This window comes from Papaver somniferum, unplaced genomic scaffold, assembly GCF_003573695.1.
Source record: "Papaver somniferum cultivar HN1 unplaced genomic scaffold, ASM357369v1 unplaced-scaffold_21, whole genome shotgun sequence".
In the NCBI taxonomy this organism is placed as follows: domain Eukaryota; kingdom Viridiplantae; phylum Streptophyta; class Magnoliopsida; order Ranunculales; family Papaveraceae; genus Papaver; species Papaver somniferum.
In genome coordinates, this window is record NW_020631041.1 from 13,331,370 (window position 1) to 13,347,366 (window position 15,997).

At 36.6% G+C, this 15,997-nt stretch overlaps 1 protein-coding gene across 1 annotated transcript; it reads right to left on the bottom strand.

The window, feature by feature from the left end:
- Positions 1-14,843: 14,843 nt before the first annotated feature.
- Positions 14,844-15,780, bottom strand: LOC113339631 (leucine-rich repeat extensin-like protein 3). The gene is made up of 3 exons (XM_026584871.1): positions 15,654-15,780; positions 15,162-15,509; positions 14,844-14,956 (listed from the first exon to the last, which is right to left on the bottom strand). The coding sequence occupies exons 1-3, from the start codon at positions 15,721-15,723 to the stop codon at positions 14,844-14,846; spliced, it is 531 nt and encodes a 176-aa protein (XP_026440656.1). The 5' UTR covers positions 15,724-15,780.
- Between the last annotated feature and the right edge of the window lie 217 nt (positions 15,781-15,997).

The window sequence follows — 15,997 nt, forward strand, 5'->3', positions numbered from 1 at the left end:
CAGAGCTGTATGTATCAACCATTTGATTAAATGGTCTCCATTGATCACCGACTCCAACAATGAGTCGATTTCCAAAAAATTGCCAGTGATGGCAAATCCATTGGTTTATGATTTCTGGTCTTGACTTCATATCCATGCATGTTACTGTCTTGGAATATATCAACATGCCTGATAAGCAACAATATCATATTTGGTGCATGATTTCTATAGCTATTGTTAATGGCAACTGCAAGATGAAACTTAGCTTATATAAAAACAATTCTCTTTATTGATGTTTAGAAAATCTCTCAAAACTAAACACAAGCTCTAATCTTGCTCATATGATCAACCACAACTTTGGTGATCATATATATATAGAACTATGAATTCCTTTTCCTAGTCCTATTACCTTATTACATGTCTTTTCTTTTCTTAGAATTAGATGACTTCTAATTCCCTTAGGATTACATCAATTTTCTAATCTTGTCCTAACCAGCTTGTTAGTGACTTCTATGTTGAAGTTTAACCAACATTCTCCCCGTTAAGCTTCAACCTTACCCGCGACATATCTTGTACTCCAATCAATTGTCTCATTTCTTCAAACTTGATCCGAGCTAATGCCTTTGTCAATATATCTGCTTTCTGCTCAGTTCCTGGTATGTGTTCAACGTTGATGATCTCCTTATCGATACATTCTCGTATGAAATGATACCTTCTGTGAATGTGTTTCGTCTTCCCATGAAACACTGGATTTTTAGTGAGTGCATTTGCAGACTTATTATCAATCTTGATGAGAACTTTTTCAGGTTCTCTTCCTTTGATTTCACCCAACAGTTCTTGAAGCCATATTGATTGTTTAGCTGCTTCTGTTATTAAGAGACGAATTGTCTCTAGTCTAGCAACTGGTGCGAAAACTTCATCAAAGTCTATGCCTGATTCTTGAACGTATCCCTTAGCTACAAGTCTTGCCTTATATTTGTTGACAGACCATCAGCATTCCGTTTTATTTTGAAGATCCACTTAAGACCAATCACTTTTACCCCACCTGGCTTATCAACTAGAAACCAAGTCTTGTTTCTGTTGATTGAGATAATTTCTTCTCTACATGCTTGTGTCCATTTAGTCGAGACCTTTGCTTCCTGAAAATTCCTTGGTTCATCATTAACATAAAGTAGCATTATCTCACATTCTTCTGCAGCTTGAAGAACATAAACCTCCAGATACTGTGGATTTTGTATCTGTCTTGTTGATTTTCGTAGTGGAACGGGTTGAGTTATTTCATCGATCTCTTCTTCTTCTTCATTATTCTCTTCTTCTTCTTGATTAACATCATTGTTTCCATTGGTATTGATGATTATGGGTCCTTCGCCTTCATCAATTACTTGACCCCATCTCATGTGAAACATTCCTGGATCCCTACTTGGTCCATCATTAGTTTCTTTCCAGTTCTAGTTTGCTTTTTCATCGAATACCACATCTCGACTCACTATCACTCTTTTCGTTGTTGGATTGAATAATCTGTAGGCTTTGGATCCAAGCTCAATTCCTAGATTGACAAGAGTATGAGATCGATCATCCAGTTTCTTAAGAGTTGCAGAATCAACTTTTGCGTATGCTTTGCAACCAAACACTCTTAGATGATCTAGATTTGGTTTCTTCTTGTGTAAGCTTTCATAGGAGTCATATTTTAATAGCTTTCGTAGGTATCCTGTTTATTAGATTTGTGGAGTGTCGTACAGCTTCTCCCCATAGATAATTAGGTACCTGCATGGCTTTAATGAACTTCTCGTCATCTCCATTAGAGTTCGGTTTATTCTCTCTACCACTCCATTCTGTGTGGTGTATATGGTGCTGTGAGTTTCCTTTTGATTCCATTTAACTCACAATTTTGTTGAACTCTACTGATGTGAATTCTCCTCCCTTGTCTGTTCTAAGTATCTTTACCTCCTTATTGAACTCTTTTTCAATCATAGTCTTAAGTACTTTGAATCTGTCGAATGCTTCACTCTTTTCTTTCATCAAGATGGACCACATGTATCTAGAGAAATCATCTATGATAACAAATATGTATTTGTTATTCGTAAGTGTTTGTGTGTGATAGGACCACATAAGTCAGCATGAAGAAGCTCTAATGGCTTTGAGGCTGAGGCTCTGAATGTTGTTGCTTTTGGAAAACCTTGACGCGTTTGTTTCCCAACTAAACATGATTCACAGATCCTTGATTCATCGTTTATCTGTGGTAGCCCTCGAACCATCTTGTTCTGAGACATTTCCTTTAAAGTTCTAAAGCTTATGTGTCCTAACCTTGCGTGCCACTTCCATGTCTGATCTTCCAGTCTCATATTCAGACACAATGGCCTTCCAATCATGAGACTTATCTTGTAGAGTCTATTCTGTGAGCGTGAGACTCTAACTAAAAGTCTTCCACTTGGGTCATGAACTGTTAGATAATCTTGTCGCATTCTAACATCACATCCAACTTCTGTAGCTTGTCCTAAACTTAGAATGTTGCTTTGTAAGTTTGGGATGAAGTAGATGTTTGTGACAAGCTTCTTTCTCGGTCTTGCTATGAAATAGAATTGATCCTTTCCCTTCAATTTTACAGAAGATCCATCCCCAAACTTCACTTGTCCTTTGATTTTCTCATTGAGTTCAGAAAAGTAGTGTCTCTTACCAGTCATGTGATTGCTGGCTCCATTATCTAAATACCAGATTCCTTCTTCTCCATCCTTTGATTATAGTTCTTTGGTATTAGTTTCCCTTCGTTTAAGAATACAACTTCGTGCATGAAAAGAGCTGTATCTGCTTCCCTTGTTTCATTCTTGTTTGCTTCTTCCATCTTTTGTATTCTTTCAGGACATACATAGGAGAAGTGTCCTGGTTTATCACATCTGTAACAAATAATGTTTGATCTATCCTTCTTTTCTTTCCCTTGGTTTTGATCATTCTGACTTGTTGTTCTATCTTGTGAGTTAAACCTTCCTCCCCTTCCTCGGCCTCTGTTTACTCTACCACCTCTTCCACGACCTCTTCCTCTTGTCGCAGAGTTTTGTTGGTAAGAGTTTGTGTACAAGAGTTTTCCTTGAGTTTCTCCATTGTTTTCTTCATCAAGGATTCTCTCTTCATACGCTTTCAATCTTCCAATTATATCTTCATAGCTAGTCTTCTTTAAATCTAAGACTTGTTCGAGAGAATCTATGATATGAATATACTTGGATCTTGGTAAACTATTGAGAAACTTCTTTACCAGTTTATCTTCATCAATGGATTGTCCAAGTGAAGCAGCTTTTGAGGCTATCTCTGATAGCTTTCCTGCAAAGCTATCAATAGTATCAGTATCTTTCATCTTCACTCTTTCAAATTCAGACATTAAGGTTTGCAGAAGGGCTTCTTTAACTCGATCATCTCCGAGATTACTTGCCTTTATTGCATCCCAAATTTTCTTTGAAGTTTCATGTTCACCAACTTGTAGAACAAGACATTCTGGTATTGCTTTAAAGAGTAATCCAATGGAAACATTGTTTTTGTCTGGGTCCAATGTACCAGGATCAATTGTTTCCCAAACTTTGTAGATTTTCATCAGTACATTCATTCTCATGGCCCATACTGTGTAGTTTGTGGTGACGTGAACTTTGTAGATTTTCATCAATTGGAACTTGTATTGATGGTGACGTGAACTGTTTTGCACCCACAATGGTGGTTTCGTTTTCCATGGCTCAGAAACAAGCTCTGATACCAATTAATGGCAACTGCAAGATGAAACTTAGCTTATATAAAGACAACTCTCTTTATTGATGTTTAGAAAATCTCTCAAAACTAAACACAAGCTCTAATCTTGCTCATATGATCAACCACAACTTTGGTGATCATATATATATAGAACTATGAATTCCTTTTCCTAGTCCTATTACCTTATTACATGTCTTTGCTTTTCTTAGAACTAGATGACTTCTAATTCCCTTAGGATTACATCAATTTTCTAATCTTGTCCTAACCAGCTTGTTAGTGACTTATATGTTGAAGTTTAACCAACAATTGTTTGGGTAACATGGAATAAAAGGAACACACGAGCCTTACAAACAAGACAAATACAGTGGAGGTTGTTCAGCAAAAATTAAGTATCAGCTTTTCAAATGGTGTTTAGTTTTCAAGAATCTTGAATCTCCTAGCTTTGCTGAAGTTATGATACACTGGCGTAGGATGTATTTTGATTATCTCCGAACTTAGAAGTTGATTCTGTAACTTCTTTAGTTCCTTTTTTCTCTTTTTGTTGTAACTCTTGTGTAGTTGGAGGAAATCCCACACTACACCCTAATGATAAACTATGAAGTAATCTAAGAAACCATGATGAAATATTCAAGATCTTTTATTAAAAATTTAGAACAAATACAAAGGAGATATGATGGAACCTAACTTGGGAAACAAATAACTCTCTCTCCTAAAATTCTATCCTTAGCTCGCCAAAAAGATCTCCCCCACTACAATGGTGGTTGGTTCCTTTTATAGGAGTTTACATAGTGGAGGACAGCTAATAAAACCCCTATTTTCGGATCTGATGTGCGTCAAAGTCGCTGGGACATTTTTACTTCACACTTTTATCGTGACTTAGTGACATCATCAAATTCGTCATCCTGGATATATAACGTGCATTCATGTTCGCATAATCACTTAACATATTAATTCACGTAACTAATGAGTGTGTGGTATTTTGCATCCATATTTTGCCTCTTCTCTTATCGTTCTTTTAAAGAGGGGGCGATAAGAGGAACTTTAGTAAGTTATTTTGCCGCACCAACTCACTTTTTCATATTCCTTTTGACTGAAAATATTCCGAGATCTCGGCATGACTATTCCCACGTGTTGTCTTCACCACTCATCATTCGAAACGTCCCTGTAGAATCTGACGACTGTCTCTTCTTATCTATCTTACCATTAATGTGTCCGTAAAAATAGATATCTCGAGAAAAGGAGATATGATGCTTTATATTAATTCGCGTAACTAGTGAGTGTGCGGTATTTTGCACCCACATATTGAGGGTGGTGCAAGCCCCTTGTACCCTCTTCTTTTTGATCAATCTATTTTTTATTCTTTACTGATAAAAAAAACAAAAAACTAAGGGGTGTTCCCTTTATACAGTAAGATAAATAGCCTCATTTAATCGTTCGTTTTTTTTACTTTTAACCCCACTTTGCCGAATATGTTTGGTGATAAACCAACCATGTCAAAATTCTAGATTGCCAGCCGTTGCAAAGTACGGACCCTAGAAGCGGCTAACTAAGGCCATATAGCCTAGGTGAAATTTGTGAAATGGATGATCTCATTATTATTTTGTTTTAGCCCACGTATAATTTGCATGTGTATATTGAGTTACTTGTGAAATTATAAATATTTCGACAAAATAGTTTTTCCAAATTTTTCCTTTCCGATTCTTTAAAAAATCTTATTGTATAATCAACTTATTTGTATAATCAACTTAGAGCAGTGCTGTCCCGCGCACCTGCGCGGGCAGCTTAATAAGCAAGCAGCATACAGTCCGTTGGATTAAGATCTCTAACGTTCAAATTTATTTGCTTTTATTTCTATTAGTAAACTATTGCTGGCAAAGCTATGGTATTCAACGTAGGCCCTTTTTGTTATTTTCATTTCTTTCCATGTCCTTTCACAAACTAAGAAAAACACTTCACTAGAAATTTTTTCCTCACGGTTGATTTCGTTGAAGCTGCTCTAGTGTCGCTTGATGATGATTCAGGTTTCAGTTCATCTTCTTTTCAAATATCCTTTCCGAACTTGTTTGTACTTGTTGTCTTAGAAGTGAATCGAGAGAAGCGAAAGGATGAATAGGAGATGGGATGTGATGATATCGATTGCATGACCAGTTAGAATCAAAGAGATTCAATAGTTGCTCCTAATCCATGGCAGCATCTAAGAAAATGTATGATCGGGTGCTACTTAAATTGGCTACTAATAATTTACTTGATTTTATCATTTTGAGGTTCCATGAAAGAAAAGCTTTTCTAGTCAAAACAATTTCATTTTTTTTTTTTTTTGATCTAAAGAGAAATTTTTTTTAGAGAAGAAGAATGTACATGTAAATCTACCAGAGGTAGAACAGAAAAGGACAAATAAGCAAATTACAAAAAGATAGAGTTCCAATTTTGAATCTGTGAAGACACAAAATCTTGTGTACCTGTTGCTGCTGCCCAAACTAAAATAGAGGATTTGACAGACAAAACCAGATCATCATCTGTTTTGTAAATATTGTTCCTCAAAACGTCTGCAATTCCTTTCATTCCAAATTGTATTAACAATCGCTGCTGGTATTAGATCCCAAATATAATTCCCTGTACGGGAAAAATGATTATGGTGCCAACTTTCTGCCAAAATTCTCATGGAACCCGGTAAAACCCAACTCCAACCTGTATTAAGCAGAATGATCGACCAAATCTTATAAGTAATCTTACAATGTAAGATAAATGATCCTGAGATTCTACACCAATTCCACACAGAACACAAGAATTATGAAATGAGCCTAAGTTTGGGACTTCTCCAACAGAAATAAGCCTTGTCTTGGTAGTATTTACCTTTAAACCCCGATGTACTCAAAACACTGTAAAGCTGAAAACAGATTGTGTAATTGCTCCTTGTTATTTTCAACAAATAAAATCGTATCATCTGCATAATGAAGGTGATTCACTATGGTACTTGTAGGTGTGACTGAGAAACCGCTGAAAAGATCCTGATTCGCAACTCTATCTATATATCTGGAAAAACCCTCCATCGCAATGTTGAACAAAAGAGGAGAAACAGGGCAACCCTGTCGAACTCCCCTTGTGCTTGTGAAGCAACCAAAAGAAGATCCATTAATTAAAACTGAAAATGATGAAGTAGCATAACAAAACCTCAACCAGTTGCGCCGTAAACCCCATTTGAATAAGCACAGATTCAAGATAATTCCAATTTATTCTATCAAACGCCTTCTCCAGATCAATTTTGCATAAAATTCCAGCATTTCCAGACCTTAGTCTAGAATCTACCAACTCGTTGGCTATTAGGGTACCATCGATAATTTGTCTGCCTTCGATATACGCGCATTGCACCGGGGATATGAGTTTATCCATGACAAGTTTGAGTCTCGTGGATAACACCTTGGCAATGATCTTGTAAACACTAGTAAGGAGACATATAGGTCTACAATCCTTGATTGTTTCGATGTGATCCTTTTTCGGTATAAGAGTAATAAAAGTAGAATTATGCTTAGAATTAATATTACCTGTGGTACAAAATTCATTCACCGTAGCCATAAAATCTCCTTTGATGAAATGCCAACACTTCTGAAAGAAAATAATTGGAAATCCATCTGGACCCAGCTTTGTCATTTCCTAAGTCCCTGATGGCACGTACGACCTCATCTTCACTAAAATCAGAATCTAAGATAATAGCTTCTGTAGCAGTGATGGAATCAAAATCAATCCCTTCTAAATCAGGCCTAATAATTTCTTCTTCAGTGAAAAGTGTCTTGTAAAAACCCACAATATGTTCTTGTAACCTCTTCCTATCAGACACAAGTTCATTGCCGACGTATAATTGCCTTATTCTATTTATCTACGTCTCGCAGAGGCATTGCTGATGAAGAATGAAGTGTTTCGGTCTCCCTCTTGTAGCCATTTGGTTTTTGATTTAATTTTCCATGACGTCTCCTCCATTTTAGAAATCTTTCGAATTCCGCTTTATTTTGTAGATGCACATTCCTCTCTTCTTCTGTGAGAACATTATCTTCTCCTAGCAAATCTAGAGTTTGAAATCCGAGAGAATGATATTGAGCTTTGTGGTTGTGTGTCCAAAAACTTCTTTGTTCCAGACTTTTAGCTTTTCCTTAAGTGCCTTTAACTTCAACCAAAGCACTGTACTAGGTGTACCTGCAAAACAAAAAGAAAGCCACCAATCTTCCAGTAATTGTAAGAAACCATTCTCCATGAACCACATAGCTTCAAACCTAAAAGGACTAGGTCCCCAGGAAGGGTCAGAAATGTCTAGAAGGAGTGGAATGTGATCGGATGTAGGTATGGCTTTAGCTAACTGGGTAACGAAAGGGTAATGTTGTTCAAAAGATGGGGAAATGAGAAACCTGTCTAACCTGCACATAACCGGATTTGATTGTCCATTCGACCAAGTGTATCTTGCACCCTTCAGAGGAAATCAATGAGATCGTGCTCAACTATAAATTTGTTGAACTTTCTCATACTTCTTGTAATCCTCTTACAATTCTTTTTTTCACCACACTTCACAATTGTGTTGAAGTCACCCCCAATACACCATGGAATATTAATCCAATATCTACAAACGTTATCGAGTTCTAGCCAAAATTCAGTCCTCTCCACTGAATGTTTGGTCCATAAACGTTTGTAAGCACCCACTGGAAGTTATCATTCTTATTTTTACATAAAATTGAAAGCGTGTAGTCACCGACAAGTGAATCACTTACTTCCAAAAAATCTCTATCCCAGAGAATTAACATGCCACCGGAATTTCCTACCGATTGTTGTAGAGTCCAACCTACATTCTTAGAACCACATATTTGCTTAATATCCCAAGAGGAACATTGCATCATCTTTGTCTCTTGAAGAATAATGATAGGAGCTCTAATCATCTGTAGGAATTTATGAACCACCGTTCTTCTTCTATTGGAGTTCAATCCCCTTACATTCCAAGTAAGAATTTTAAGATTCATTTAAAACAAACTTCGCCCCTTGAATTTACTGACCTCTTTGTTCTGGATGTTGGTGAAGAAATCACCTCAATGGACATCCCCAGTCTTCTTAGCTCATTCCTCAACTTCTTGGTATAACCGGAACTAAGTGATCATTGAACTCGTATCATCCGAGAGGTTTGCTGCTAAAGAATTACCATATGAAACATTATCATCTACCAAGTTTGCTGCTACTAGCTCATAGCCCGGTGGGTATTCCAGTGAAGTACTATCAGTGTCATATGCGAATTCTTTTGCTGCATGCTCAAAGCCTGGTGGAATTTCTCTGTTGTTTGTTTGCTGGCGTCTTCCAAAGATAGAAAAGAATCTTCCAAACCCAATAAGGGTAAGATTTGTCGTTCTTCATGCACAGGTACAATATCAACATCTCTATACTGATAAAGTTTTGAACAACATAATCCTTATGTATTTGTTTCTTTATTGGTAAAGTTGGAATTGGTTTGAGGACAGACCTGAATTTGATACCTTAGAATGAGGTATTTCCTTGTGTGATTTTCCATTTGGAAATCCAATACCCAGTGTAACACCCAGTGCAAAGAGACGTTTAACTTCTTTATTATCCAAATTGGAATCGAAATCTGAGTCCTTGTATGATGTGGTGATGCAATCTGTGGCTGCAGTAAGTTGTTGTTGCTTCTGTAAACTTTCGTAACTTCTTTTAGGTGTTTGAATGAAGTTGGTAGATGAAGAGATGTTTGTTTAGGGTTTTGATAGGTGAAAGCTATAGGTTTAGGGTTTTGAAAGTTGACAGATGTTGGTTTAGGGTATTGTAGGTGAATGGATGTAGGTTTCGGGTATTGAAGAAGGCCATGGATGATTGTTTTGAGGTTGAAGGCTACAGGTTCAACAGATTCTACTACTTCAGGTATCATATTATCTGTTCGATATGCATGGATCGAATTATCTGTTGCATGAACTGCATTGATTTTGAAATCAATCGGACAATCTTCTACTGCAATTATTTCTGGGACTGTGAGTTTGAAGGATGCCGTATGACTCACCACATCAATGTCCATATCATCATCCACATCAGTTGCCACTGCAGATACATTGGATGATAGCTCCGCATATTGGACTTTTTGCCAGACCTAGACTACAGACTTTCGTGTGGCTTTTCTCGATATTTTTTTCCTTTTTTTCCTGATTTTTTTAACCACCATAGAATTACTAACATCTTTAACTTCCGTGATATTAGCACCAGAATCCCTTGACTGAGAATATTCCCTGGATGCATCCGCTATTATATTGGCATTCTGGTGAGTCTTCCTTTTTTTGGTATTAATGATATCCCGCAAATCATGTGTAACTGATATGCAGGGATCTTGACCTCTCAACGGTGTGATTATGAAACTACAGTCAGCGTGAGAAGACTTTCCAGTTATTGCAATATGTGCAGTAAACATTTGATTACCACAAAAGATCTTGATTACTCGTAGGATTGCATTAATACCATTCATATTTCTGATCTTCATTCGCATGGCTTGAAGGTTGGAAAGCTTAAGGGTATGTTTGTCGATCAAAAGTAACTCACCACAGATTTCACCAATAGCATGAATGAGTTTCAAAGACCAATAATGAAACGGAATTCCCACAATTTCAATGTTAAAAACATAATGATGTTCTGCCACACTACCCCAAATCTTGTGATGTCATCGGAACACAGAATAGCCATGTTGTTTACAATGAACTGGAACTCAAGATTTTCCCTGGAGAAGTTTTCATCAACATAGAAGATAGCCTGTGTTGAATTGATCGGGAATAGCTCAAATGGTTTCGGAATATTGAGTTCAAAACAAAGCAGTTTACCAATCGACCATGAGTTAACCTTGTCAGAAGAAGAGATCACAAAAGCCTTATCCCATTCTCCTAAGTTTGCTGAGTTATGGTCCATGTGTATGAATTTTCCATATTTGGAAATCTTTGTTTTGACAGATGATGGTGCTGCATACCGGTCACAGGTAAATGGTGAAAGTTTTTGCTTGGGATGATACTTTGGTTTGTTAGGTTTTGAATTCTGGTGGAACAGGGATTGTGCATATGTGATGTTAGGTCTTGTGAAATTCTCAAATGAGGTGGAATGGTTTTGTGGATAAAGTAACTGAGATTTAGGTTTTGACAAAGATGAAGAAAAATTGATGATGGATTCCATTACATCAGTCATGTTAAACCAGCCTTCGAAACGTTCTCCACATGGAATATAAAAAGAAACGGGGTATGCTTTTGGGTTTGGCCTAGATAAAAAAATCTGAAGATAATATCCCTTATCATTGGCTAGTTTCGTTGCATTGAACCATTGCTGATTATCTTCATATTTCCAGACTTTTCTTCCAAGATCTCCATTCTTTGCTGCTTCAAAGAGTAGCTTCTGTAAATCAATGGCTAGGTTATGGGTGAAAGAACCACTAAGTTTTCCATGTGAATGAAACTCAGTTAAGGTAATGGTTGGGGATGCAGTGGACTTACTACAGGTTATTCTAAAAAACTTCCTATCAATTGTGATGAAACGTTGTTCTGAGGACGTGATTCCTATGGGTTTTAATGGATCTAAGGCTAGGAAACTAAGGGATCTAAGGGATGTAATCACTAACAGGGATGAAGAATGCTATGGTTGGAGAATGGATGTGAGAGAAACATGGAGAATGGTATTGAGTTTGTCAACTTGTTCATTATATTGTTCGTTTTTTTTTTTTTTAATTTTTTCATCTGGTCTTTTATCACTTGCATAAAGAAATTTTGTCTCCAATACAACATGAGAAGGAATGATGGAAAATCCGGACGATGTTGAAAGGGATTTGTTGCGCGGTTATCTCCAATAAATTCCCTTAGCGATAAGGAAGTGGAACTTGGGTCGTTGAGAACACATATTTTATCTGCTAGCAATTCAAAAATAACTTATCTTTCTTAGTCTTGATTCAATATGTTTGATTTGATTTCCTTTCAGAAAATACGAATGCTTTCAATGTTCAAGACCTTAAAGAGTTAAAATGGTTGAGAACAGTAGCAGAAGAAGAAAGTAGAGGGTGCTAAACAAGAGATAAAGATGAATATAAAAGGACATGATATGAAATTAAAATAAACAAGAAGGACCTACTTTTAATACCACAACTTTCCCAGCTGTAATTCCTTAAAAAAGATTAAGGCAAATGTAATTGAAAGGTATAGATCAAGATATGACGGACAGTAAGGTGCTTGCTTATTAAGCTGCCCCGCGCAGCTGCGCGGGACAACACTGTTCATCAACTTATTCTAGACCTACCCAATTTTCCTTTCCGATTCATTAGAAAATCTTACTGTATAATCAACTTATTTGTATAATCAACTTATTCTAGACCTACCCAATAATGATGATCTTGAGTTTGTCATGACCTCACTGTACAACACTAAGTCATCCGAGTAAAAAAAAAAAAAACCATCCTGCATGTATCCTATTGCAAGGATATAAATCAAACTAGTTTCCAAGGTGACAATGTCTGATGCACCTACAGTGAAAACTTTCATAATCCATGCATTTGGGATTTGATAAGTTTCTTAAATTATTACCGATCCAGTAATTCAGCTAATTAAACTACTTGTTACAGCCTTCTGTCAAAACGATCGTTTTGTCCCAAGACTCCCAACTGCCATTTGAAAGATCAACAGAGCTATATTGTTATCTTTTCCTTTACAAAATTTTGAGATACTTTGAGATACGGATTTGTTTTTTACTGACAAGCTTAATAGAGACAAAGTTATCACAACACTATAATCCAAAGTCATGTCTTTGTTGTAGTCCAAAACTCGCATTCTTCGAAAAAACAGACTGGTGGGAAGACAATAACTAGCACATGGTGTCATTGTGATCGATCACAAAAATATATTTCCAAAAACTCACTATTTTTTTTTTGTTTTGTTTTTTCGTTTTTTAATTTCCAATTCCAAAGGAAGTAATCTAAGATTTAAAACATATCTTCCTAAATGAGTACCAAATTTCTGATATTACTTATTAACTTAACTTATTCGTTTTAACCAATGTTGCATGCATGTGAACAAGGATTTGGTCGATCCTTAGATGTTTTGTCATTTATGTACAAATCTCACTCTAATATTTTCCTTTTTGGTTATTTTGTTAGCGCATTTAGAATTTTATTTTTTTTTGAAAATAAGATATATCGCCAAGCAGAAAGTTAATTTCTTGATTCCGACCCATTTGGAATCAACTGTGTAGAAGTTGTCCTGCTGGTGACTGAATCCTTAGAATTAGCAGTTTCTGTTAGCACATTCAGATTACTACTAGTATTACGTGCGAATCTGACTGCTTTGGTGTTAGTTTATTCAACCTTACTGGGTTTTGTTTCTTTTTTCGTATGTCTTTTTGTTCCATGGGAGAGTTATATATGGTTGGTTCCGGTATATTTCATTTGATTTGATGTGATGTGATATGATTCTATGATTTTAATTGATTCTAAGCAGGTAAAGCAGTGTTTGCTGACCGAATATTTCTCGTGGTTAGGTCTAGCCCAAATTCCAATTATAGTGAATAAGCAAATGGTTGATGGATTCCGACTCCTCTTTACACATACAACAACCACTAACTAATATTCTTCCTATTGTAGCTAAATTGTCTTCTGTTCATATGGAATAATGATGTAAGAGCAGTGTTTTCTGACCGAATATTTCTCGTGGTTAGGTCTAGCCCAAATTCCAATTGCAGTGAATAAGCAAATGGTTGATGGATTCCGACTCCTCTTTACACATACAACAACGACTAACTAATATTCTTCCTCTTGTAGCTAAATTGTCTGGTGTTAATATGGAATAATGATGTATCAGCCATGTGAAAAAACACACTTTTGTTGGTACATTATTATTCCACTAAACATTCCTATGGAAAACGATTGAAGCTTCATGATTGTGTAGAGCCGAATAACATGAACTTACTAAACCAAAGAACTTTGAGTGGGAATGAAGTAAAATACTTACCAATTATATTCTTTTCATGGTCACAACGTATTTCTAGTTGCATATTAAATGGACGTGCTGGACTAACTAGTGAAACTGATGGACTAAATTCATTGGACCTGGTGGATTAAACTCTTTGGACCTTGTGGACTAACTAATCAATTTTATTTCCCAATTTGTACATCATTCTCCTTTTCATTTCACTATAAAAAAAAAGGAACAACTAATAATACACGTAGGCGATATCAGTGATATCCAAAATGTAACTTTTTTTTGTAAGAACCTGGCAATTTTTATTTTTATTTGATAAAGTAAGGTTTTATTAAAAGAGAAAAAATATGAAGGAAAAATTAGTTGGGCTTGGGATGTAATAAAACTAACAATCACAGTAGAATTCTTTTTAGCTAAGACCTTATCGATTTACAGGGTTATCTGTAGTATAGAACTGCTCAAGTTCGCTTAGAGAAACAAACCTTGTAAATATATTTTGGTTATTGAGGATTGTATGATAGATAGAGTGAAGAAGCAAATTAGTTTATCACAAGTATTTTGCTCATACGACACCTTCCATACCATTTGGGCATACATGGACAACGGCCGTGGTTGGGTTTTGCCTGTCACGCGTGGAAGATACGGATTCTAGATAATTTTTATCGAAGCTGCAGATAATTAGGTTCGCACACAAATTCGAACTACAGACTTCTATAGTATCAAAATTCTTTCGCCATCTGAAAATCCCAATAAAACTAGTTAACACCTTTTGTTAGGGCTATGCGAAATTTATTTTGGTAAACACAGCTGTGAGATAGTTCAACAGTTGTTTTTGTACTTCCAGAAAAGATACAAGATTCAAGCTTTAAAAATAATCTGGAACGATAACAAAAAAAAACATCATACTACTAGCTAGCATGCATGGTTAAACTCCCCAAACTACAAACGAATTAAAACGAAAGGTTATAAAATGGCTAGTTGTGTCTACTAAACCTGTAGATCAGCACCCGCATCTTATGGTACCAATACAAATACACCGATCCAAAATGAAAGATAATGGACCACTACATGCATTAAACAAATAAAATCACTTGATATGACAATCACATTGGCCGCTGCAGTTAGCTAGCTAATGACAGCGTGATAGTTTTACCAAAATATCATTGGCTATGCTGTTGCAAGTAACGCTGAACCAGGAGTTGTTGATGATGATGTAAGGGTAGTCGGGCAACAACAGCTGCAATAATTGGAAATGCACGCCGCAAGCGATGGAGTTACACCTGCACCACAATTACACACAGGGCAAAGGGAGCAAGCGGTCACTACGGTCGATAAAGAAGTTTCACCGAGATCGCACATATCTCGTGGATCTGAGGGTGGTGGTGGTGGTGGTGGAGATGGAGGTGGAGGCGAAGGTGGTGGTGGGGGTGGGGATGGAGGTGGAGGTGAAGGTGTGGTGGTGGTGGAGATGGTGGAGGAGGTGACGGTGGGGGTGGTGATGCTCTAGGTGGTGGTGGGGGTGGGGATGGAGGTGGAGGTGAAGGTGTGGTGGTGGTGGTGGAGATGGTGGAGGAGGTGACGGTGGGGGTGGTGATGCTCTAGGTGGAGGTGGTGGAGGGGATTTGGCTGGGACTGGGACTGGGGGATTCGCATTTCCACAGCAACATGTGCAAACTACGCCAAGAGGTTGGGGTTTGCAAACACCAGTACCTGGTTGGCCTCCCGCAAAAATCCCACATTTCAAACCACATTTGGCACTACATACAGGGCAGCTTAGGGTTGGGAAAGTGATCAAATTTCTTTGCCCAGGTCGACATTGTGCTGATGCCACATCTACAAATATTTAAAAAAAAAAAAAAATAGGAAAAGAAACAGATTAATAACAGTTTTTTAGAGATGTAATCACATGATATAAAAAAGTAAAGAATTACCTTTTTTAGAGATGTAATCACATGATATAACAAAGTAAAGAGTTACCTAAGTATGCACTCAGAGAAAGAACTGCAAAGAAAAGCAATCCAATGCGAGAACTCATAAAAGACACCATGGTTATTATGATATGATGAGTGACTTTGTAATTTTATTGGTGGATTATGTGATCAAATGTTTATCTATTTATAGAAGATAAATCTTACTTGACACCTACTTAGATCTATCAAAGGGAATCTATATTCATATTCTCTGTTTTTTTAATACTAATAATCTGTTTTGAACTGCAAGATGCTGATTGTTCAATTTAAAAATTTGATATTGTATCAGAAACAACAAAATATACATAGTTTTCAATTTTATTTGTACGTTTAATAAATATTTTGATTTTT